The sequence below is a fragment of the Leptonychotes weddellii genome, chromosome 5 (genome assembly GCF_054177405.1).
Source record: "Leptonychotes weddellii isolate Sample4059 chromosome 5, ASM5417740v2, whole genome shotgun sequence".
Taxonomy (NCBI): Eukaryota; Metazoa; Chordata; class Mammalia; order Carnivora; family Phocidae; genus Leptonychotes; species Leptonychotes weddellii.
Genome location: NC_138373.1, coordinates 51230801 through 51256847, shown reverse-complemented (window position 1 = coordinate 51256847; position 26047 = coordinate 51230801). Strand labels below are relative to the sequence as shown.

The 26047-nt window shown below is 38.9% G+C and overlaps 1 protein-coding gene across 3 annotated transcripts in view; it reads left to right on the top strand.

The window, feature by feature from the left end:
• Positions 1–4907: 4907 nt before the first annotated feature.
• NSUN6 (NOP2/Sun RNA methyltransferase 6) overlaps positions 4908–26047 on the top strand; it is a 57921-nt gene continuing 36781 nt past the window's right edge. Inside the window, exons 1-4 of one of the 3 annotated variants that reach the window (XM_081820705.1) lie at positions 9709–10408; positions 12899–13054; positions 16086–16165; positions 25670–25779. In XM_081820705.1, coding sequence (XP_081676831.1) covers positions 10334–10408; positions 12899–13054; positions 16086–16165; positions 25670–25779 — 421 coding nt within the window. In that variant the 5' untranslated portion in view covers positions 9709–10333. Of the gene's footprint in view, positions 4961–9708; positions 10409–12898; positions 13055–16085; positions 16166–25669; positions 25780–26047 lie in introns of those variants that run through there. The other 2 variants (XM_081820707.1, XM_081820706.1) reach the window with 2 other exon arrangements.

Below are 26047 nucleotides of genomic sequence, written 5' to 3'. Positions count from 1 at the left end.
TGATCTCATTGGTAATGGGACTGAGCCCTGTGTTGGGTTCCACACTCAATGGGGAGTCTGCTTCTCTCCCTCTGTCCACCCTCCCCCCACCCCCGCCAATCTGCATGTGCGTGCCCGGGCTCTCTGTAAGGTAAAAGGTAAAAAATATAAATCTTAAAAAAAAAAAAAAGTAGATGTCTCAAACACCGCTGGTGAGAGTATAAGAATGGTATAAAACTTTGGAAAACAATCTAATAGTTTCTTACTAATCATATATCCAGTCTATGACCTAAAAATTGCACTTCTAGATACTCATCTAAGAGAAATGAAAATGTCTACAAAAAGTCTTGAGTATTCACATATTACAACTTGTCATGATGCAAATGAATAAACAAACTGGCATAAATATGATAGCGGAATCAAAATATTCAATAGGAAGATTAAAAGACAAAAGAAATACCCCAGAAAGTAGAACTGAGGAAAAAAAGACAGTAAAATGGAAAAGAATACTAGATAATCAAGTAGCACAATACAACCAATAAGATTTCCAGAAAAGTAGAGGAAAACACCCTAAGAGAAATTTAATTAAAAAAATTCTTAGAACCGAAAAACATCCAACTTTATGTTGAAAAGGTCCAGAGGGCCTAGCATAATGAACCAAAAAAGACACACTACAAGGCACACGCCTTGCAAATTTAAAAATACCAGGGATAAATGGAAAATCCTAAAATCTACTAGAAAGAGAAACACTCAGAATAAGAATGAAATACTGGTCTTTTTAACAACACTGGGAGCTAGAGGACCATGACAGTATCTTCAAATGCCTGCTGAAAGAAATGTATTCCAACTCAGAATTTTATATTCAGCCCAATTATAAATCAAAAGTGAAGAGAGACCAATACATTTTCAGGCATTTGGAATTGCAAAAAAGAAAAAAAAAATTACTGCTTTGGACACCTTTGCAGGGAATTTCTGTACAATGTCCTTCAAAAAAAAAAAAAAAAGAGTAAAGCAAGAAAGACCTAAGTTCTAATAAAACAGAAAAGCAAAGGAAATTCCTGGAATGACTGCAAAGACAAGTCCGGCACGGCTGTGGAGCAGGCAGAGGGAAGCAAGCTCAGTTTGGAGCAGAAGGGAATACTGAGGGAATCGGGAGGAGGGATAAGTCATCTGATTAAGTGTGATGTGGGGAAACTTTGTACAGAGTTTTGGGATAGAATGAAATGACTTAGTCAAACATACAAAGAAAACTAAGGCAAAGAGATATTGTAATTCTTTACTCTAGGGGGAAAAAGTTGTAGGAAAAAGGGGAACATAGTTCTAGCACACTCTGGCTCAGGAGTAACTAAATTTTACAGTCACAATAATGAAGACACAGTGTGTGTAAACCAAAACGCTATATTGGGATGATAAGGGAGAAAGTACTAATTTCTCCTCTACCATAAGACAAATGATTAGTACACCTGAAACTAATAGGTTCTACATCAATCATATCTCAAAAAAAGACAAATGATAGTGTTTAAAATTTCCACATATGCATACTATTAAAAAATATGGACGTATGTACTGGAACAGATATATTCATAACTTTGTAAAGATAATCAGATTTGAAATTATTTCCCTCACTGATAACTGCATCCAAGTAATGTCTTCTAGCTTATAATTAAGCATTACAAAATTGCTGAGACTGTGTACTTTGTCATAGTTTTATTTTGACAACCATGCTTTAGCATACTTATTCCCAGAAAGGTATCAAATTTATGAGAAGATGCTCTGTGCTGTAAAATACTACAGGAAAAAAAGATGGGAGGCAAATACTGAAAAACAGATAAGGGAAAGGAGTATTTAAAGTCAGATATGGAGTTCTCACCTCTAGCTGCAAATCTGAATCCTCTAGGCAGTGATGCCCAGGCCACCCTGCCCCATTCTGATCTAACTGGTCTGAGATAGGGCCATGGGCTTATTATTCTAATATGAAACCAAGATTGAGTGATTTGAGTATCTCTGGATTAGTTGCAGTGTAGTGGTGAAAATGGAAAATGCTGAGATTGTCAGTTAATTTTGTTGATATGGAAAGTAAAAATACAGGACTAAAGTATCAGTCTGATGACATTATTCCCCAGCTTACAAATAACATACAATGAGGGGCGCCTGGGTGACTCGGTCGTTAAGCATCTGCCTTCGGCTCAGGTCATGATCCCAGGGTTCTGGGATTGAGCCCCGCAACGGGCTCCCTGCTCGGCGGGAAGCCTGCTTCTCCCTCTCCTACTCCCCCTGCTTGTGTTCCCTCTCTCGCTGTGTCTGTCTCTGTCAAATAAATAAAATCTTAAAAAAAAAAAACAACCATACAATGAGCAATCTCTTCAACGGCTCTGTACAGTTTAATGTCTTAGTCGGCTGACACACAAGGCCCTCTGTGATCCAGTTCCAGGGGCTACCTCTCCAACCTCAACTCTAACTCCCCCACAGGCCAACTAAGATACAGCCAAACTAAACTATTTTCAGCTTCCTTCAATGTACCCAAGTATTTGATTCCTCTCCCATTTGCATATTATTAGTCCTTCAGCCTAGAATAATATGCCCCTTCTACTCAGTCTGCTTAGCATGCCCAGTAAATTCCCACTTACAGTAAAGTACACCTTTTTTAGTAAAGTCTTCCAGGAACCACGCGAGAAAAATTAATCACTTGCTTCTTGGTGATGATCACCACACTTTTATACGCATCTGTTAAAAAATTTACCACACTGATTTGATCTTTGAGTACTCTGTGAGTAACTATGTTATCTTTTCTGTTTATTTTTCATCTTTGTATCTCCTATGCCTAACTGAAGACTGGTGATGGCCTTTGATTAAATGTTAGCTGCATGAATGAATGGCGGTAAAATGAGTGGATAACCACAGCTCTGAATTTTCAACAGGAAAGTTAAAAGAAAAATTATAAATAGTAATGGGGATTTAAGAGGCCTGAACAATTATGGGACTTTAAGCAGCCCATGAATGTTTTTCTTCATCTCCTCCATCCTCTGTTCCCTTCTAGTCTGCTTAGGGCAATTAAGGAAGGCTCAATAAGAAGATAATAATAAAACAACAGTAATAAAACGAGAGAAAGAGGAATTGGATGGGTAACACAAGGAGAAACAAAGACTTTGTTTTTGTTTTGTTTTGTTTCTTAAACTATGGGAAAAGATAAGCAGATGATAACTGTGTTGATCTTTATACTTTTTAACATGTGTTATAATACTGCTTCACATATAGTAGTGAATTCATGTAACGAGGAGTAGAAAATATAAACTGCTGAAAAAACCTGTATTAAATGTATAGCTATCCTTAAGAAGTTAAACTCTGACCACTCTGAAATCACCTGAAGTGTGATATCTGTGGTAACTGCATATATACATATAATTGCATATATACACATATTTGTAAATGTGTATACATATATCCATATTTATAACTTTGAAAAAGACTATTTTAGTGTTCTTATCTACGGAACAAATGAACTAAAACCATTTCATTTTCTTCATGACTTCTCAAATCCAGGGAAAAAAAAATACCACATTGGCAGTAACAACTGGTATCATTATAAAACATTGGTTTATATTATGTCGGGTATTAAATGGAAAACGAAACTGAATTTAAAAAGTAGATCCAATTACTAAGAAAGCATTCTGTTTAAAGAATGCCTAAAACTTTATCTACTGCCAGGCCCTTTTTTGTCGTGTATTTTCTCTCTTCAGAAGACATTACATCTCATTCTCTGACTCAGAACAGGTTTTACAGCTTCTTGGCCCTTTGGACTTCCAACTTCTAAATGTCTCATAACCTGTTCTAGACTAATTACGGACACGCAATCTCCTATTCAGAACCAAAAGCATTTAGTTCTCTTAATACCTAAGAAAGGAATAAAGGGTTTAGGATGCAGATTTCCGGAAACCCGTGCATCTCACAGGACAACTCATTCCCGAGTCTGAGGGAGCAGGCGAAATCAGAGAGAACGTGAAGCTGCACTGGCTTCAAGACCAGTGCAGGCAAAAAAGCAGCACTAGTAATAATAATTAAAAAAAAAAAAAAAGAAAGCTGATAGGTTTCTGGGTGGACACTTATCTTGGGGCAAGCCACAGGATGCTTAATTAGAGATAGAAAAGACCCTCAAAATGCCTCCAGGTATCACTAGGTGCTTTCCGCTTTGCTTCGCTAAAATCCAAAAATTCTTAGTTTGGACTCTGGGCTCCCAAATGCCTCTTTTCACTCTTCATTTCTCCCACACATCCAGTCTCTCCTGCACCTTCTCCCAGCCTAAAATACCGAGTTTCTACCCGCCCCCTCGAGAAAATTACTTCTCTGCGTCTCAGAACATTTGTGTCCACCGACAGCCCTGCCTCCGGCTGTCCCCTAAAACGGCCGGACCCTCCTCCTTGGAGTTGAGCCGTTGCGCAGCTCCATCCTTCTCACCTTGGTTACAGAAGAGGCTCCACAGTTTAGCGAAGATCAGCCCCATCATGAGCACCTGGGCGGGCCGCGGGGTCCCTCAGCAGCAGGTGCCGCTGTGCCGGGCCCCCCACCACGGCGCTGGCTGTAGGGAACCGAGGAGAAGCCTTCTGAGACCGCGCGGCGAGAGCACTGGCTGGCCGAGAAGCCTCAATTGGCCGCTCAGCTACCGGTCAGGAGGCACCGCGCCGAGTCCCTACCGGACAGTCCTTTGTTTCGAGCCCACTGAGCCCAACGCCGACCCGTAGTCCCCTCGGTCTGAACCCACCTACCCACCAGAGCTTCCACCAGCCCCAAGCCCCGCCTTCGCCCCGCCTCCCCTCGCGATTCCCGACCACCCATCGCCGGAAGGACAGGCCTGACGTCGTCACGCCTACGTTTACATACGCTTTCGACGTGGCGGTTCCCCCGGCTTCACTTCCGGTGGGCGGGCTCCAAACTGCTCCGCTGAGTTGGAGGTTTTGGCTGCGTGGGAGTCGGCGAGTTTCCCTCCGTAAGCGCTTGTACTGGTCACTTTTTGCAAACGTTTGCCAGGTTCCGGTACTTAAGTTTCTGTTGTTGAGTAGGTGCGCCCCATCCTCTCAACTAGGGACAACCGCAGTTCCTCCCACCGAGTAGCGCCCGTTTGCTGCCCTGTTACTGCACAGAAGTAAGGGGTGTTTCTCTCACAACTGTCACCCCTGTGCAGGCTGGCAGGCTTGGGGTTCTGCTGTGATTCGAAATAGAATTGATCGGGGGACGATCCAGGGAATGCCGGTAGCCACAGAGTTCAGTTATGTGATTAACTTAAAGCCCCCCAGTTTTGCCACGCATTCGGAATTTTCATGGAGCCCAAATACACGAAATCAAATAACTTCCTTTAACTGAAATGGAATCCCAGTAATTTCTCCAGTTCAACAAAATAGAGGGAAAAGCGTGCTGTACCTAGAGCAAAGAAACTGAAATTTCAAGGAAAAAGGTAGAATTACGGAATTTAAAAAGTATGTAATATTCCTTAGAAGGAACTGTTGTGAACTTAATACGTGGAAGAACTGGCTGTGGCTGGAAGTGATTTCAATTTACCGAAGTGTTTCCATTCCACTTTCTAATTTTTTAATTTTTAATTTTTTGAGGATAGTTGACACAATGTTACATTGGTTTCAGGTGTACTCACTCATTGTGAGTCAACATCTCTATCTTATGGCATGCTCACCACAGGTGTAGCTACCATCTATCATGGTACAATGCTATTACACAATTCGACTTTCTTCTCCATTTTTTCTTTTAAAAGCTTCACAGCATGGGATGAAGCCTAATTCCCAGTTATGGAGAGAACTTAATTGAAAAGCTATGTACTTTGATCAGGTGGTAGATTTTAACCCAGGCAGAGTGGCCTTTTAACATGCCAAACTATTTCGTTACTGTACAAAGAGATGAAGTGTATGACTCCCAGTGTTATGATTCAAAGACCCTTTAGGACATATATGGGATAATGTGCTCCAACTTTGATATTTAAGACAAGTTATAACCTCCCACATAGAAGAAAAGGTATGTACTGAGCCTATGTAAATTAGTTTACCTTTTAGGACCATGAATTGGCTCAAATAGAGATGATTTTGTGTTTGTGAAAACAGGCTTGAAGGGTCATTTCTAGTCCTAGTTTCATTATGAATTAAAAAAAACTTAGATTCTGTAACTTAGCTTCTTCAATTGTCAGACATATATATAAACCACATTCTACTTTTTTCTGGCTTTCAGATTTCCAATAAACAGTTTCTGAAATAAAGCAGTTTTTTTGCAGAGCTTTGAAGCCAAAAAATTATGTATTTCTTAAATATTTTTATGATGGTGTAATGATACTTTAGAAAGTAAATTTCAAGTATTTTTTCACTTTTAATTATGTGGAATGAATATATTTGAGCAGGACTGTTGATATTTCTACTGATTCTACTCTTTCAAAATGTCTGAAACTTTTTTTTTAAAGATTTTATTTATTTATTTGACAGAGAGAGACATAGCGAGAGCAGGAACACAAGCAGGGGGAGTGGGAGAGGGAGAAGCAGGCTTCCCGCCAAGCAGGGAGCCCAATGGGGGGCTTGATCCCAGGACCTTGGGATCATGACCTGAGCCGAACCCAGGCGCCCCATGAAACTTTTTTTTTTTAAAGTAATCTCTACACCCAACGTGGGGCTCTAACTCACAACCGCAAGATCAACAGTTGCATGCTCTGCCAACTGAGCCGGCCAGGTGACCCAAAATGTCTGAAACTTTATGTTGAAGAACTGTTCTAACTTTTGTCATCTTTTCTAAAATTTACCTGACAACAGGACTGCTGTAATATTTTAAAAATATCTTTTCACATTAGAAAGTGTTATTTGCAGACTTCGGAATTTGAAATTTTTACTAACTGGAAGGAAAGAAAACTTAGTCACCACTAAAAAAATCTACAGTTGATTAACAAAATATAGTTGTGAATTATCTAAACAAATCATGCTAATATACCATAATTATCTTTTAGAAAAGCTTAGTTCATGTACATTTGTATTATATAAGTTATAGTAGGAACGCTTATCAAGAATTTAATCAAACTAGAGAATTTTGAGTCATGTACTTTTTAAATATAGCACTTAAAACATAACACCTTTATTCATTTTTTCTGAAAACATCCCTTTAAATTTTTTAAAACTAATTTCAGTGTAGCTTTTGATCCAAAGAAGGTAACTGTTCTATGAAATGTTACTATTTGTATATATATTTTGAATTCATGAAATAAAAAAGTCATAAATAAGGAATATAATACTATTGTTAGGATTATAACTTATTTTCTGAAGAGTTAATTGGAAATAACTTCCTTTAATTAAAATGGAATGCTGGTAATCTTTCTCTCCAACAAATTTTTTTTTTAATTTTTTTTTTTTTTAAGATTTTATTTATTTATTTGACAGAGAGAGACACAGCGAGAGAGAGGGAACACAAGCAGGGGGAGTGGGAGAGGGAGAAGCAGGCCTCCCGCCAAGCAGGGAGCCCAATGCGGGGCTCGATCCCAGGACCCTGGGATCATGACCTGAGCCGAAGGCAGATGCCCAACAACTGAGCCACCCAGGCGCCCCTCTCTCCAACAAATTTTAAGAAAAAGATAAAAGTATTGTATTTAGAGCAAAACAAAAGAATAAAAATTTCAAGGAAAAAATGAAACATTGAACAACTAGGAAATTCAAATTGTATTCCTTAGAAGGAACTAATTATAAACTAACTTCAGATAATAAGGATTGGCTACAGCAGGAATTGAATTCAATTTATTACTCTGTTAGCTAAGATAAATTGCATGCATGGCTTGAACCAAAAGTCCAGGGACAGCATGTTCTGCCAACTAGGAATGAAATTTACTCTTTAAAAACAACTCTCTTACACATTTAAGATTATGTCCACTTTGACTTTAGTCTCCAGATGAGCTGAGATCGATAGATTTCCAGCTTTCCAGCTTTCCTAGACTTTTTTTCCTAATCCCCTCATACCTTCTTCATGAAAGTAAATATTTTGGAATATGTTTTTTGATAAAGTTAAGCTTTGGAGCACCACAAACTGAGATTTAAGATTATAACTAAGATTTTTTTGCTCCCCCACATTGGGGGCCATATCACCTCACTGAGAAAATACAAACTAAATGACCCCTTATGTGGGTGTATTCCTATAGGAGTCTTCCTTTGCTTAGACAATATGCACTATGGCAACTTCAGATTTGTAATATGCTTTTCTTGGACCCAAACCTGGAACACCAAGAGGCATCTTCGTCAACATAACTGTCACTACAATAGTGTCAAGACAAGAATAGTCTGTGCTCAGCACTCTTCACATGTGCTTAACTAGTGAACTAATTTCCAGCAAATACATGCTTTATCAGCATTTTCTTTCTCTAGTTCACATAGATGCCCATCCATCTATTCATCCAGTCATTTAACGTTTAAGTGCCTATTGCTTGTTAAGGCAACGGGTATGCAGTGATGAGATGAAGTCTACCCTCATGGAATTTACAATCTAGTCCAACTTGTTCCTTCTTCTCCAACTTGTTCCTTCTTCTCCCTTATTTCCTGAATATAGAGTCCAGCCTTTATTGGTGCCATGGTCACAATGTTGAGGCTGCAAAAATTCCTTTGGAAATGCCTGATCTAGCCATTTTCCTAATCACTTTTATTTTTTTCAAGATTTATTTACTTAGAGCGGGAGAGAGAGAGCGGGGGCGCATGCACAGTGGGGAGGAGCAGGGGGAGAGGGAAAGGGAGTCTTAGGCCAGTTCTGGGCTGAGGGCAGAGCCCAATGCAGGGCTCAAAATCTGGAATGTGAGATGAGGATCTGAGCAGAAACCTGAGCAGAAACCAACAGTCTTAATGGACTAAGCCACCCAGATCCCCTTTGACATTTTCCTGATCATTTTTAGATGATTTAAACATGAAAACATCCCATCAACCTACTGAAGAAGTATGTATGCCATGGTGAAAAGAGTTGGTATTTAAAAGGCAGGTGGCTGTGGTCTTTATTCTCACTTTCTAACCAAGTGTGAGGCCACAGAGTTATTTCAGCTCTGGGAGCCTTGTTTTACTCTTTCATAAAAGGGTATAACCACATTACAGGGTTGTTGTGTGGCTGTAAGTTAAAATATTTTATACAGAACCTGGTTGGTGTATCATATTAATTATTACATTTTTTAAACATCTCTGTGTGCGACTTAAAGACTTTAAAAACGTTTTCCTGCAGTTATATGTAAATGGCCACGGTGAGCTGCAAAAACAAAAAATCTAAGGCAAGGAGACAATTATTATTTTTAGTTTCCTATTCAATCATAAAATGTCTTTCATTAGGCATCTTCTCCTTTTGAATCTTTTCCTTCAATTATGCCAAGGGTCTCGGAGCCTTAATAACGCAGCTGTGATACAGGTAACCGCTAGCCTCATTCAACTAACTGCAAATACTATATGCGGGTTTTTAAGTTTTAACTGATCATTCATGGGTATTAACCCAGCTTTCAAAAATTTGAATAATGGCGTTCATTCACGGCTGAAGTCGGATTAGTATGCCTCCGAGAGATAAAGTAATTTCTGAAATCAAAGGATGGCTTATAGGTTCAAATAAACTCTGGCTTCCTCCTTTCGTCGGAGGTGAACTAGCAGGTCCTAATTGGACCTCTCAACGTACTCAGGCCAGCAAAGCCTTCGATTTCACCCACACCATTTCCTCATTTCCCTTGGCACCCACCCCAGGCGCTGGATCGGGAGCCTCACCCAGGCGGCCGCCCCTCCCTCCACGGACGCCCGGAAAACCAACCGCACGTGGAGGTGCCGCCAGCGGAGCTCGGAAACTCCGGTGACCTCACGTGCGACCGTTTGCGATTGCGGATTGAGGAACCTGGGAGGGTGGGACGCGTCGCCGGAAGTGACGCAAGCCGGAAGCGGCTTTCTGCAGAGAAATTGGGGGCGCGGTTTTGAAAAGAGGTCTGAAGGGTGAATGTGAGTGAATAAAGGCCGGTCTATTTTCCAAACCAGTTCACAACGGATTAGCTTCTCAATTTTTTTTTTTTTCCTGTGTATTCTCTGCAACATGAGGGACATGGCTTCACAGTGATTTCCGTGAGCGTCTCTAAAGAAGGACCAAGGACGGGTGTGGTGGAGGTGAGGAAGCCGCTCTAAACTGGCTACGCTGAGGAAGGCGTGGATGTACTTCCGCAATCGCGAATATAACTTGGAAAGAGCGGCGCGATTTTCCTGGCCCTCTGGTGGTCCCGGCGCGTGTGGGTGGCTATTCATTGCTAAGACGCTGCTCACTGTTAATTCGGAAAGAGAAAAAAAATCACCGTTTTCCAGCATTTTTTTTGGAGAACAAAACAATAGGGAAAATGTCCATTTTCCCTAAAATATCTTTGAGACTTGAGGTTGAAAAGTATCTTAAAGAGGGTTTTATGAATAAGGAGGTAGGTAAAATAAACCTGTTAGAGGATATTTGCAAATTTTCAGATGTTTACACACGCTGGAGAAATGGGGGGAAAAAAAAACCCTAAAGCGAGACCTAATCTTTACACCATTGTTTACCACTCTTTTTTTTCCGACTGTGAAAACTGCCTGTATCTTCCCGCGGGTATTTAATGTTTGCGAGATAAGAGGTGAATGAGGTCTACGTTTCAACACTTAACGAATGTGACAGAAGGGAAGGGAAAAGAGCAGTTATGTATGTGGCAGTAGGCATGGCACTGAAGGGGTTACAAGAATGAGGGAAAAAGATTCCTGTCGAGAAATTAAGTCCAGGGGAGAAGATACACCCGTGTTCTTAAAGCACTTGCTGTGGCACTCAGGTGAAAGGGATACTATAATGTGTTAATGCCTCTTAAATGCCACTAGTTGTGCTAGGTGATTTGCAGACCTTTACATCTTAATATTAGCAATCTCTCTTTCTTGTTTTTGGTAGAGATTTCTTCTCCATTTTAATAGGTGAGAGAGCTGAGGGTTCAAAGAGTCCTGTAGCTGACCCAAATTGACACCGCTATCAAGTAATAGGACTGAAATCTGAAGCTGAAGAGCTCAGGTATAATGAAAAAATACAGATTTGGAATCCCAGGTCTTTGATTTGTGTCCCTATGCTTTGAGTAAATTATTTCATACCATTTAACCTTAATTTCCTTTAATGTGGAAACTGAGGATGTTAAAAGTATTTACCTTACAAGGTTATTTTAAAATATTAACCATAAGTGAATGCAGTTGGTATTGTTCTGGCACGTTAGTCCTCAACAAATACTCATTCCACGTGCTGTTAGCAGTGTCTAGCACAGAAGTCCTCAGCGAATGTTGTCTTTGATTGCCAAGCTCGTGCTCTTTACATTTTACTATCCTGCCTCTAGGCAACTTTGTATTTTCTAAATCTTTGCTTTTCTTATTCAAAGTAAAGTCTTAAGACTTAAATGTTATTTGTGTATGAAGCTATTAGTGAAGCTATGACTTTTTAGATTTGATTCCTACATTTTATTTCCAAAGATTACATTAAGGGTTATAGAGTATGGAAAGAGAAAATATCTTCTCTGGATTTCAAAGAACTAAAAATATAAGGAGCATATTAAGAGAAAGAGGCATTCAGCAATTTTTCTCAATTTTTAAAATGGTAAATATTGTATTATAGAAGATCCAAATGTCTGTCTTTGACACCATCTCTGCCTCAAACCCACTAACTGTAAATGATTTTACAAAAAAGCCATTCCTTTGTAAAAGTATTGGAGGTAAAGGTATATTCAGTTTTAATAAAAACAAACTAAACTTGAGAAAGTACTAATACTTTGAGGCTGGTGGATTAGTAGGCTGGCAGGTGGTTTATGAAGATGCTGTGAGGCAGGGTACGGTCAAAGATGACAAAAATGGGAAAATACGTGTCTCCTAAAGCTTCAGTTAATCACAGGGGGACTTGGTTTTTTGAGTCTTTAAATTTCCACTTCTGACAGGTTATCTTTGCTACCTGTCTTTTTGGATGATATTTGTTACATTTAAAAATACCGTATTAAAAAGCTGATGTGGATGACCTTGGATGACAGTATCAATGTTACTTATTCAAATATTGGTGTTTTATTTATTTTTTTTATTTTTTTTTTTTAAAGATTTTATTTATTTTTGAGAGAGCGAGAATGAGAGAGAGAGAGAGTACATGAGAGGGGGGAGGGTCAGAGGGAGAAGCAGGCTCCTCGCTGAGCAGGGAGCCTGATGCGGGACTTGATCCCAGGACTCCGGGATCATGACCTGAGCCGAAGGCAGTCGCTTAACCAACTGAGCCACCCAGGCGCCCCCAAATATTGGTGTTTTAAAAGGCTGCTAATGAATTTGTTCTAGGTATGAGGCTAGCAAGTAAATAGCTGTACAAAATGATGTAATATTTGATATATTATAAATAGAATAAAATTATGAATTTATATGAATAAGCATAGCAGACATTAATATGTTCAAATGTTAATAATGCTTTGAAGTTGAGGCAGTGTTTTTTCCAAGCCCTTTATGTTGGGCATTTTGTTAGGTGTTTATTACCACAATTAAACTCCAAAACCCTGTGAAGTATTACATTCTGTTAGTGTTATTAACACACAAACAATACAGCAAAATGAAGTGGAACTGAACAATTGCTGAAAGATGTTTAATAAGAACACGTGTGTGCATAATCTGCTTAATATTTTTTGTTAATTTTTATAATAACATTGAAACATTAACTTGGGGCGCCTGGGTGGCTTAGTTGTTAAGTGTCTGCCTTCGGCTCGGGTCATGGTCCCAGGGTCCTGGGATCAAGCCCCACATCGGGCTCCCTGCTCCGCGGGAAGCCTGTTTCCCTCTCCCACTCCCCCTGCTTGTGTTCCTTCTCTCCCTGTGTCTCTCTCTGTCAAATAAATAAAAAATCTTTAAAAAAAAGAAACATTAACTTGTTTTTCTGTTTTCAGGTTGTATCTACTTTTGGGAAACAAGAAGCAGAAAGGAAATTTGAAACTCTGTTAAATCACTTGTCACATCCTCCATCATTCACAACTGTCAGAGTTAATACACATCTAGCCTCAGTGCAACATGTGAAAGATCTGTTGTTTGATGAACTTCAGAAGGTATGTGCAAATTTGCTATTATTTATGTCCATAATTGCGTTTCTGTGTCATGTTGCTCCCCACTAAAATCCTATGAATTTAAAATACTATTCCAATTTTACAAATAAGGAAATCGAAGATCTCGAATGTTAAGTTGTCCAAGTGGTAATGTTAGAGGTAATGGTAAGAACTTGAACCTAGCACTCCTGGTTCTGAATTTATTATAGTGACTGAATAGGTCACTCAGCCTTTCTAGGCCTCAGTACTTCGTCATTAAAATACATATGAAAATACATAGAAAACATTCTAACCTTGAAAGCCTGATTTTGTAATAATTTACCTAATTAGTATCTAAATTAAAAGCAAGAGGCAAGCATGATTAAAGGGCTTGTATTTGTATATTTGAGGCTGTTATTACTCTAGATATATTAAGAAGTCTTCAGAGAATTATCACTGGTTTAGTTTTATTTATTCTTTAATCTCATTACATTTATTTTTATTTATATTTTTGTTTTAAGAATTTTATTTATTTGGGGGGGAGAGAGAGAGCACGCATGTATGAGTTGAGGGGGGTGGTGGGGAGGAGCAGAGGGAGAGGGAGAGGGATAAGCAAGCTCCATGCTTAGTGTGGAGCCTGAGGCAGGGCTTGATCTTACAACCCTGAGATCATGACCTGAGCCAAAATCAAGAGTTGGATGCTTAACCAACTGAGCCACCCAGGTGCCTGTAATCTCATTACATTTAGAATGTTTGTCATACTATCTTTAAGAACAGTTTTATAAATTTTAACTTGTGAGTAGATGACCATGTTATAAGAACAATCAGCTATGGTATCTGAGTATGTGAGACCCAAACTTAGTATAATAAGACTTAGAAGAAAACTAATCTGATTTTGAGTTATTGATAGTGATAATTTTATTGAGAGTAATGTCATACTGCATAAAATATAAGCAGTTCCTCTAGGCAACTAAAATTATTACTTTTATGGTGGTTATGCATATGTTTTCAACTAGTAGAAAGGAAAGTGTTCTGAGGCCCATCACAAGTGTCCATAACTCATGCAGATCCAGATTATTTTGTTTTCTAACAAATTATTCCTAGAACCTAGATATTGTATTCCAGTCCAATGGGCCTATATGATCTTACAGACCAAGTATCTAGGATAAGGCATACAGAATCACTCTGGGTGGACTTTGAGTCCCTCAAAGCTTAAGAGTAGACAGAGAAGGTTGGGTCGTAAGCCCTCGATAGGCAGAGCAGGGAGCCTGATGCAGGGCTCGATCCCCATGACCTGAGCCAAAGGCAGACGCTTAACTGACTGAGCCACTCAGGCACCCTTACATTTCAGATTTCTTAGTAGCCATCTGTTAGGTAAGGTTGGTCTGAAATCTCCTTTGCCTGGAAGAAGCAAAAGTCAAAGCTGTTGACTTGGTAGATATATAGATTGCTAAAATACAAATTTTTTCTCTTACCAACTTGGAAATAAATTGATTTTAAGAGTTTTTCTAGGTAGTATATGGATACCACAGGGCAATGGAAATATCTATTATTGTTACTATTCTTTCATGTAGTATGTGAAAATTCATGATTTAAAATCCCTAGCCTACATGGCAGAGACTTGTTCTGAAATATTTGCATGTTGCTCACCCTTAGACTATAGTGTCCTTGGTATCCTGCTATTCTGCTTTTTATTCTGATAAGTGCAGTGCCCAGTTATTTTCTGCCAGCAACAGTGGTGTGCTGGTACATATCGAAAAACCCACTTTCTGGGAAAAACAACCCTTTGTAGCATTTGCTGATTTCAGTGGTGTAAATGCTCCCACTGTGGTCAAATCAAGCTGCCAGTGTGACCTTGAAATTTGCCAGAGATGCACATAATTGGTTCTCCTGAGACTGTGTGAGCTGGCCTTGGCACATATACTCCTGGTCATGCACCCATTTGTAGTCTGAAGACCAAGTATGATAGAGGATACTGAAAATCCTGAACTTTTGCCAAAAAGCATTTATTTCCCTCAGCAAAACTGACATGGCATTCAGTATTAGTGGTATATAATTTTAATAATCTCATTCCTTAATGTCCTATTCAGAACTTTTCCTTAGAAGTGTACTATAAGGGGGCGCCTGGGTGGCTCAGTCCTTGGGTGTCTGCCTTCGGCTCAGGTCATGATCCCAGGGTCCTGGGATCGAGCCCCACGTCAGGCTCCCTGCTCGGCGGGAAGCCTGCTTTTCCCTCTCCCACTCCCCCTGCTTGTGTTCCCTCTCTCGCTGTGTCTCTCTCTGTCAAATAAATAAAATCTTTAAAAAAAAAAATATACTATAGGGGCGCCTGGGTGGCTCAATCGTTAAGCTGCTACCTTCGGCTCAGGGTGTGATCCCGGGGTTCTGGGATCGAGCCCTGTGTAGGGCTCCCTGCTCAGCAGGGAGCCTGCTTCTCCTTCTCTCACTCCCCCTGCTTGTGTTCCCTCTGTAGCTGTCTCTCTCTCTCTGTCAAATAAATAAATAAAATCTTTAAAAAAAAAAAAAAAAAAAAGTACTGTATGCAATTCTGTATTGGATATGTATTATCAAAATAAGTCACCTAAGGTAAACATGGGTTGTCTTTTATAAAGCCAAACTGTAAACAAAATTGAACCTTATAAAGAAATCGAGATACTTCAGAAAATACAGAGGAGGGGCACCTGGGTGGCTCAGTTGGTTAAGCGACTGCCTTCGGCTCAGGTCATGATCCCGGAGTCCCGGGATCGAGTCCCGTATCGGGCTCCCTGCTCGGCAGGGAGTCTGCTTCTCCCTCTGACACTCCTCCCTCTCATGCTCTCTGTCTCTCATTCTCTCTCTCTCACATAAATAAATAAAATCTTTAAAAAAAAAAAAAAAGAAAATACAGAGGAAAACATAGTTGTTTTAAAATCTTTGTTTTTTATAGTATGTGGAATAAAGTGAGAATATCCTAAACCAAGCTTCATGCTCTGCTAGGTAATGACAATGAAAAGACCTGTAAATTGAAATTTATCAATTACATTGATGGCTTCATAATTCTGTTTATTTTTAACAGCAGTTTAATGGATTAAGTGTTCCTATTCTTCAACATCCAGACCTTCAGGATGTCTTACTTATTCCTGTTATTGGACCTAGGTTTGTAACTATTTCATTTTCAAATTAAATTCTTCTAAAAATTTGTCACAGGTTTTTTTCTTACTGTTTGGTGATAATCCTAAGTTTCTGTATTATTAGCAACTTCATATAGACAGTTCAGAAATTCATAAATGCAATTTCATATTCTATCATGGAAGATATTACAAAAGACTAGGAATGGACCCAGGTTCCTTGAAAGTAATGCATTTTAGGTCCATTTGGTGTGGTGATGGGTGGTTTTTCCTCCTACTTAGTAAGAAACTTCATTTGTTTACTTATATGTATTAAGAGATTCCACTGCTAATTTAAATCTGTTTTTGAGCTGCCACAAAAAATACAAAGTAACATATTTCCCACTTTCATAGCTGATGTGTTTGTAAAATTTTATTAATTCGCAGTTAGGTTAAATTACTATGTATATTCTATGAGTAGAATAGGCATTGTTCTCATTTATATATTTGTAAGGCATATGTTTGAAAATTGGAGGTGGGGAAAGCTTTCATATTTTCATGGGAGTTCAATTCCCAAGGAATGTTTTTAAATCCCTAATAACAGTTTAATTTTTTTATGCCCCTAAGAATTATAATAAATAGAAAAACGCTTATTTTGTTAAAGCTTGAAAATAATTTAGTGGTCAGTAGTAAAGCAGTGGTTCAGTAAATTATGGTTTTATTGTGCAGTGGAATATTATATGGGCTTTAATGGGAGAGAATTATATGTACCAATAAGAGAAGATAGTCACAATTAAGTATCAAAAGGAGGTTGCCATGTATAGGATAATTACACTTTTTGTTGCAATTACAAAAAACAACTACACATTTATGTATATTTACTTATATATAGAAAAAAGTCCAAAGGCTTTAACATACCTAACTATTAATAGAGGTTAATTTTGAGTGGTTAACTCTGAAGAGGTTGGATTGGGAGAAAAGGGGTAAGAGATTTTCACTTGTAACATTTGTGTTATTTTTACTATAAGCATGTATTCCTTTTGCAATTAAAAACAAAAGGATTCTGTGAGTTCCTTATTCTGTTTCTTAAGATGAAATTTTATTTTTTTAAAGATTTTATTTATTAGAGACAGAGGGAACACAAGCAGGGGGAGTGGGAGAGGGAGAAGTGGGCTTCCTGCTGAGTAGGGAGCCCATTGCAGGGCTCGATCCCAGGACCCTGGGATCATAACCTGAGCTGAAGGCAGACGCTTAATGACTGAGCGACCCAGGCACCCCGAGATGAAATTTGTAGACCGTGAAATGGAGAGATCTCATTTAAGTGTACCATTTGCTGAGTTTCCCCAAATTTGTACAGCTGTGTAGCCAAGACCCACCTCAATCAAGGTAGAGAGATGTCCATAATTCTCCCTGATTCTATATAATGTATTTCATTCTTTTTATTTTATTTTTTTAAAAGATTTTGAGAGAGAGCACAGGAGTGGGGCGTGGGCAGAGGGGCAAAGGGAGAGGCAGAAGCAGGCTTCCCCCTGAGCCGGGAGTTGGACTCTGGGCTCAATCCCAGGACCCTGGGATCATGACCTGAGCTGAAGGCAGACGCTTAACCGACTGAGCCACCCAGGTGCCCCTATTTCATTATTTTTATTTTATTATTATTATTATTATTTTTTTAAGATTTTATTTATTTGACAGAGAGAGACACAGCGAGAGAGGGAACACAAGCAGGGGGAGTGGGAGAGGGAGAAGCAGGCTTCCTGTGGAACAGGGAGCCCGATGTGGGGCTCAATCCGAGGATCCTGGGATCATGACCTGAGCCGAAGGCAAACGCTTAATGACTGAGCCACCCAGGCACCCTTATTTCATTCTTTTTAATATCTGCATACTTTTTAAATATTTTTTTCATCCCTCTATTGATGGACATTTAATTTTTTCCTGTTTTTCATTATTACCAACAGTGAATATTCTAAGGAGGTTTCTTTGTGAACTTGCATAAGCATGTCTACAGGATAAGTTGGTACAACAAGGAATCACTGGTTCACTGGTCTGTGCATATTTTAGTTTGAGACATACTGCCTTCTAAAAAGTTTTACCAGTTAATGTTTCTAGCAATATATGAGAAATTCTCAATCTTTCATTCTTGCTAATACTGGGCATGCTAGCCCTTTTAAAGTATTTATAGATGATTTAACTTTAATTATTTTCTGAATTTAGTACCCTTTCGTCCTATTCTTTGTAGTGATCTAGACACTCAGAATGTTAGTGAACTATAAAACACAAATGATGGGCTATGACAGGAAAGTATTCAAAAATCATCTAGGATTATAGATTCACCTACCTACCTTTCACTTCTAAAAGGAGCAAGTCAATTCTTTTTTGTTTTTAAAACTCATTATCACTATTATTTTTATGACTTTCCACTATGAAAAATGAGGAAATTCTTACACTTAAATTTTATCCCCTAAAGCCTCCACCAGCCAATTTTTATTTACTGTGTTAGTTCTTTAAGCATTGCACAGGCTTATAACATTGTTATTCTAGAAGCACAATTCAAATGGATGCTGTGCTTACTTTTAGTCCCAATAGTTCATTCCTGAGTTCTTTGTCTTGATTACTGTCTTGGTTGGTGAGTATAGTAATTTATCAGGTCTGCAGCACCTGTTTCCCGTTCCAAAGTTAAGTATTCTCATCTCCAAAGTATTTGCTTTCTTGCCGGTGAATTGCCTATTGCCTTTATATTTAAACAATAGATTGGCCGATTATAGTACTTTCAGGTTCCATGTTATTTCCCTTAGCACCTTGTAGACATTGCTTTCACAATGTTACGGCATCAGGTGTTGCTGTGAAGAAAAAATCAGAGGCCCCCGCCAACAGCATCTTAGTTTTCGCTTGGAGATCTACAAATTCTCCATCATTTAACTTTAGAAACTGGGCTAGGATATAGCTTGATTATTACCATTCTCTCTTACTTTTTAATGAAACCGTGTAACTTTCTAGTTACAAGTCTGCCAGTAGTTCTGTGACTATTTTTCTGTATTCTCTATAAGAACACTAGGGGGCGCCTGGGTGACTCAGTAGGTTAAGTGTCTCTGCCTCCAGCTCAGGTCTGGGATCCTGCCGGGAGCCCCCTGTCGGACTCCTTGCTCAGTGGGCAGTCTGCTTCTCCTTCTCCCTTTGCCCCTCCCCCTGCTTCTGCGCTCATGTGCTCTCTCTGTCTCTGTCTCTCTCTATCTCTCAAATGAATAAATAAAATCTTAAAAAAATAACCACTAGGACTGTAGGTTGGATTTCCAGTGCATGTAGGCCCTTGTGTTGGTGATTGACTAGAAGGACTCACAGGACTCATGTAGTTGTGCTCATGGTGAAGGTTTATTATAGGAAAGGACACAAAAACAAAATCTGCAAAGGGAAGGGTACATGGGGCAAAGTCTGGAGGAAGCCAGGCACAAGCTTCCAAGAGACCTCTCCCCCACAGGGTTCCTAGGATATGCTTAATTCCTCTAGCAACGAATTGTGACGAGAGTAAAACAGTTGTCTAGGAGGGAAGCTCATTCGAGACTCAGTGGCCAAGTTTTTTATTGGGCACTGGTCATGTTGGCACCCTCTGGCCGGCATGTACCAAAATTTCAGGCTCCCAAAAGGAAAACAGGTGTTCAGAACAAAGCACATTGCTTGTACAAACATTTAGGAACAATAATCTACTCTTATCATTATGGAAGTTTTTCAGTCACTGCTGGGAACTGTTTCCCAGTCACGTTTCCAGATGCCAGCCAAGGGTTGACCTTGCAAGCAGGCCTTTCTAAAAATAGCAGTCTCAAGCCTGTTGTGTTCTCTCTTATTTTGGAGGCTCTCTTATCGTTTATTTCCCAGTTCACTACTTTCTGTTTCTTATCTAGTTTTTCTTCTATCCCGTTTTTGAGTTTTTCCTTTTCCTTTTGAAAAATATAAAGACGTATTTGAAATTTTTTTCTTTGGGTTTTTTTTTTTTTTTTTTTGCTATTACCTATGTATGGGTCCCATGTTGAATGAATCCTTTCTGCTTCTTTAACTCACTGAGTGGAAACAGTTGCATTCACATAGCTTCTTCTAGTTGGCAGTTTGCTCAAAAATGATATAGAATGGGTTAAAGTGTGTCCCTAGACACCTAAACAGATGTGTTTTCAAAAATGCTTTCACCAGGTTTTCCCTAGTGGCACATTTCTAGCCCTGGTGAGCAGAGCTGATAAAGACTGAGGCTCTTTGTGAAGGGTTCCAGCTCACAGCTTTTTTTTGCATGGGGCTTTAATTATTTCTGCTTAGTTAACTCTTTTGAGGAGCACCAAACTTGGTTGCTACTTCCCTTTCCTTAGCTGCTTCTAGGCAGTTTATCCAGATTTGTCAGGGAAAATGCAGATGCCTGCTTTGCCGCAGTTGACAACCCTGTTCCTCTTTCAGCTTTATCTGCTGTGAATGGGACTCTAACAACACCTCAGATTCTCGTTTCTCAACCTGAGCCCCCAGTCCGGGTTCTAAGTAATAAATATTTGATTAGGCCTCCAGGAGCTTTTCCTTTTCAGAGACTTTCATACCCTGTTGAGGAACTAGGTTTGATCCACATTTCTCTGTGTCAGACAGTTATTCCTCCTCAGTGGGAATATAGCCGTTTCTTAGCTTTATTATAAATGGCATGTCCTTCTCAGATCGTTGTTTCTTTCTTCATTTCTACAGACTTCAGAAAAAGAAATACACTCTCAGTCTTTTACTGATCTTTTACTGGAAACTCAATATCACATAATTATTTAAAATATCAAAATATAGGTTAAACTGTATTTGTAGATAATGAACAATTTTAAAAGTAATTTCTCACCATAAATTCAGGTTCCCCCAGTTTATTTAAATATGATACGTAATATACTGATTAACTATATATTTAATGTTTTTTAAAGTTTTATCATTGGTAATATAATGAGATGGAACATAAGGTTGTAGTGTTGAATTTGATAGTATCAGTGTCAACTTTATTAAAAAACTTAGGAGAAAATTGAATGCCAGGCTTCTTTTGATGAGTGTTTTTTTAACATTCTACCCAAACAGCATTTTCTGAAGACTGATTTTATGTTAGTAGAATTTTTTAAGTCAACATTCAATTCATAATTTTTAAGAATCTCTACATTTTTTTGTTCGTGCACCTCCCTTTTTAACAAAAATTTCAACAAAGTATTTTTAACAGGTCAGAAAATTTTCTTCTTTTCCTTCACAATGAATAACTAACCTAGTAGCATAATTCTCTTGATCCAAATGAGGCTGGATTTGCGTCTCTCAGTCTGCTTGATTTCAGTCTTTCATAGTTGTCTTGCTACTACCAGCACTTTAATATTTCAGTTGCTGTTTGTGTATATGAAATAATATGGTATATGCAATAGAATATTCAAGTAATTGCACAAAAATGGATGATTAAGTACACATGGCAATCCAGCTGAAAAAGAGATATTGGTTGGCATGCAATAATATACAACATCTTAAAATTATAATCATTATGTCCTATTTGGTGTGGAGTTGCTAATATGTGCAGTTAAATGCCAAATGGAGGGGCGCCTGGGTGGCTCAGTCAGTTAAGCGTGTGCCTTCAGCTCGGGTCATGATCCTGGGGTCCTGGGATTGAGCCCCGCATTGGGCTTCTTCCTCATCGGGGAGTCTGCTTCTCCCTCTTCCTCTGCCCTGTGCTCTCTCTCTCACGCTGTTTCAAATAAATAAAATCCTAAAAAAAAAAACCACCGCCAAATGAATAAATTCATATTTTTATATATATTTTAGTGGGACATTCTCATAATTCCACTCTTTGTAATTGATAGACACCTCATTTTTAAAGCTATTTTACTAGTTTTTTCTTAATCTGAGTGCCTTCATACTATTTCCCTCCTATCTGTATTACTGTAGTATCAGAAAATCCTTTCTTTAATGTTGTTGGTTCACTTCTTTATTTGTAAATATTGTAATAAAAAATTAAGCTTTTAGCATGTATTATGGCTCTGCATCAACTCTTACATTTCCTTTTATCTTTGCTGCCTCAAACTCTCCCCTTCAGCAAAGCTGAATTACACCTTGATACTTGCATATATGGCATCTTATGTTTTTATACAATTAGTCCTAGTGTTGAGGGATCCCCAAGACCACTCCCTGGCTTGATGACTCTAGGATGACTCATAGGATTCAGCATATAGTAGTACTTGTGACTATGACTCGTTCCAGTGAAGTGATCTGAAGCAGAATCAGCAAAGGGAGGGGGCACATGGGAAAAAGTACAGGGAAAACCAGTTGAAAGCTTACAGAATTCTCTTCCAATGCAGTCACATAGGAAACACTTAATTCCCTCAGGTTTGACAGGTTTGACAACTTGTAAGATGTTGCCAACCAGGGAAATTCATTAGCGACTCAGTGTCCAGGATTTTTATTTGGGACGGTCATGTAGGCATTCCCTGCCTGGCACATGCCCACATTCTGGCCTCTCAGAAGGAAAGTCATTGTTGGCCATAAACCATACTATTTGTACAGATGATTTAGTTAATAGCAGGTGTCCTTCTGAAATCTAAGTTCCCAGATGGCAGCCAAGAACCAACCTTGTAACCATGCTGTCCAAAGAAAGGATAGTAATTCACGACTCTTATGTTAACTCTTTTTTTCCATAGTCTTTCTGTCCTCTCCATGAAATGGTTATTCCCATAAAAACATTCTGATTAAAACTACAAGGTTCCATTTTCCAAGACATTTTTTAATTGGCGCTATGTGTAAGACCCAAGGGTGTTACAAAGATGAATGAAATGCAGTTGATTCATTTAAAAACGGGAAACCTTCATATGAGTCAGACTGTTAAAAGTGCTACAGTGAAGGTATTAATGAAGTACCATCAGCACAGAATAGAAAGGACTGAGTGAAAGGAAGTTGGTAAAGATTTTCTTCAAGTAGATAATATTTCAGTTGAGCCTTGAAGGTGATTAGGCATTAGGCTGATGGGTTAAGATGGTCAAGGGTATGTGAGGTGGAGAGAAAGCAAAAGTATGGAGGCATGAAAATGTAAGGTGGCTCGTGACAAAGTGATCAGGTTTGGCTACTTAGTTGCTTTTTCAGAGAGGGTGGTGAAACATGAGATTGAAGAAGTTGGGAGAGGCAAGCTGTGAAGTGTAAAAGATTTTTTTTTTTTTTTTTAAGTAAGGAATGTTTAGTTTTTTGCTTAGAACCAAAGAATAGGAGCCAAAGAATACTGGTAGTAGCATAAAGCTATTTTTCCAACTGCATGGAGATCATGATCCACTAGTAGGTTGTAAAATCAATTTAATGTCTTTTTTTAGCATTTTTTAAAAAAGAAATGGGTATTTCATAATGTATCATATTGCACTGTACATACTGAAGGTGTTTCATGAAACATTTGATGTAAATATAAGTGTGTATAAATGCATGTGTGTATCATACATACATACACACGTGTCCTGAGTTGTGATATTAAGTGCATTTCTGTGGGTTACAGTCCAAAAAATTTGAAAAGATAAATTCTAAGACTGGAAATAAATTAGGAAATCATTTCAGAGTGTTTTATTTCCAACGATGTGGTAATCTAGATAACCTGAAAATGTTTCTGCTACAGACACCTAGGAATACTAAATAAAAAATAAGGCCATAAAATGCACAACTGAGTGATTGAGAATATAAGTGAGATATTTAGGGGTTGGAATGAAGAGTAACTGAAAACAGAGCTAATATTTGGGGATTAGGAGATGTGGGAGAGGAGGTGGTCAGTGTTCTAAATTTAGGGGTTTTCCTTTTATTTATTTATTTTTTTAAGATTTTATTTATTTTTTGACAGACAGCAAGAGAGGGAACACAAGGAGGGGGAGTGGGAGAGGGAGAAGCAGTCTTCCCGCTGAGCAGGGAGCCTGATGCAGGGCTCAATCCCAGGACTCTGGGATCATGACCTGAGCCTAAGGCAGACAGACGCTTAATGACTGAGCCATCCAGGCACCCCCTAGGGGCTTTCCTTTTAATGTAGGAAATAACAGGGTATGAACACTAGGAGGTGAGAAATATCCAGCAGTCAGTGCAAGACAATAATTAAGGAGTTGGAGTTCTCTTATCTTTTTTCAAATTTTATTATTTATTTATTTTATTTATTAGAGAATGCACAAGTTGCGGGGGGGGAGAGGGAGAGGAAGAAGCAGATTCCCTGCTGAGCAGGGAGCCTGATGCGGGGCTCGATCCCCGAGATCATGACCCGAGCTGAAGGCAGCCGCTTAACTGACTGAGCCACCCAGGCACCCTTGGATCTGTCTTGTCTTAAAGTCTGGATTGAAGAAAACAAATCTGTGATTGTGGAACTGTAGTTCCATACCTCATAAAGGTTTGGAATTCAGATTCATGCTACCCAAGTGGTCAAACATGAGAATATACAGATCGTTTTCTAAGTGATTATTGAAAGCCTGAGGTCGCCAAGAGTAGAATGCAAGGTGAGAAGAGATGCAGCATGTTTTGGAACATGGGGGAATGGAACTCTTTAAGAAGTAGATAGGGAATGAGCAGTGAGAACGTGAGAGACAAACAAGTGGTACAAAACTGAGAAGCTCAGTGAGATAGGACTATCTGGAGATCACGGAAGGAAGATATGACACGCTCCGTTCCCCCAGCAAGGAGTTGTAACGACACATGTGAGATGTTGCCAACCACGAACATGCATGAGGGACTCAGTGCTTAAGGTCTTTATTTAGGGCTGATCACATAGGCACCCCCTGACTTTTGAAAAAGTCTTTCTGTGTATTAGAAGTGATACTCAGTTGTTAGTGGTCTAAGGAATGAATGGAAGGTGAGAAATTGGAAAACACCCAAAAAAGTTGGACAGTAAAGGAAAAGTAAAAGACATCTTCTTCTGGTTAAAATATGAATAGTTGAGAGACTCTGGACTCTCCAGGAACCAAACTGAGGGTTATAGAAGGGTGTGTGTGTCGGGGGGGGCATTGGGTAACCGGGTGATGGGTATTAAGGAGGGCACATGTGGTGATGAGCACTGGGTGTTATACGCAAGTAATGAATCATTGAACACTACATCAAAAACTAATGGTGTACTATATGCTGGCTAATTGAACATAATAATAAAAAAATAAATAAAATATGAATAGTTGACCACACAGCAGTACACCATTTTAGAGATGCTTTTGAATTCCTTGTATATTGTCTGTTTTAGTCTTTGAAGGTAAGGACTTTATTTTTCTTCCTTCTAATGCTATTATGGAAACAGCAGTGCTCTTTAAATGATTAAGCAGTTTTTGGTGCTACTTTATTGCCTTCTACCAGATAGACCTCTTTCTATTTTTTTTTTCCCCTCAAGTGTGCCCCATCTCCCTCTCTAAACTACTTCCTCTATATTTATCCTTCTTTTTTTCTGCTTGCTTTTTCTTATTTATTCATTCGTTGGCATTATCTTGGGACAGTCAGGAGAAAAGAGGTTATTTAGGGTTTAGATTGGAACATTAAAAAGTTTGGTAGGGGTTGGAGGTGTATTACTCTGTTAAAATTGCTCATCTTACATCCCTAGGAAGAATATAAAAAAACAACATTGTGAAGCAGTTGTTGGAGCACAATGTGGCAATGCGGTGTTAAGAGGAGCCCATGTCTATGTTCCAGGAATTGTGTCAGCTTCAAAACGTAAGTATAATGTTTCAGCCTCTCTGTACGAGAAAAGATTCTTTAAAATCTGTATACATTATCAAGTGGAAAATGTATTAAACTATCATTCAGATGTATTTCAAATTTACTTTTATCAGATATTTTTCTTTTTTTTTTTAAAGATTTTATTTATTTATTTGACAGAGAGAGACACAGCGAGAGAGGGAACACAAGCAGGGGGAGTGAGAGAGGGAGAAGCAGGCTTCCCACCGAGGAGGGAGCCCGATGTGGGGCTCTATCCCAGGAC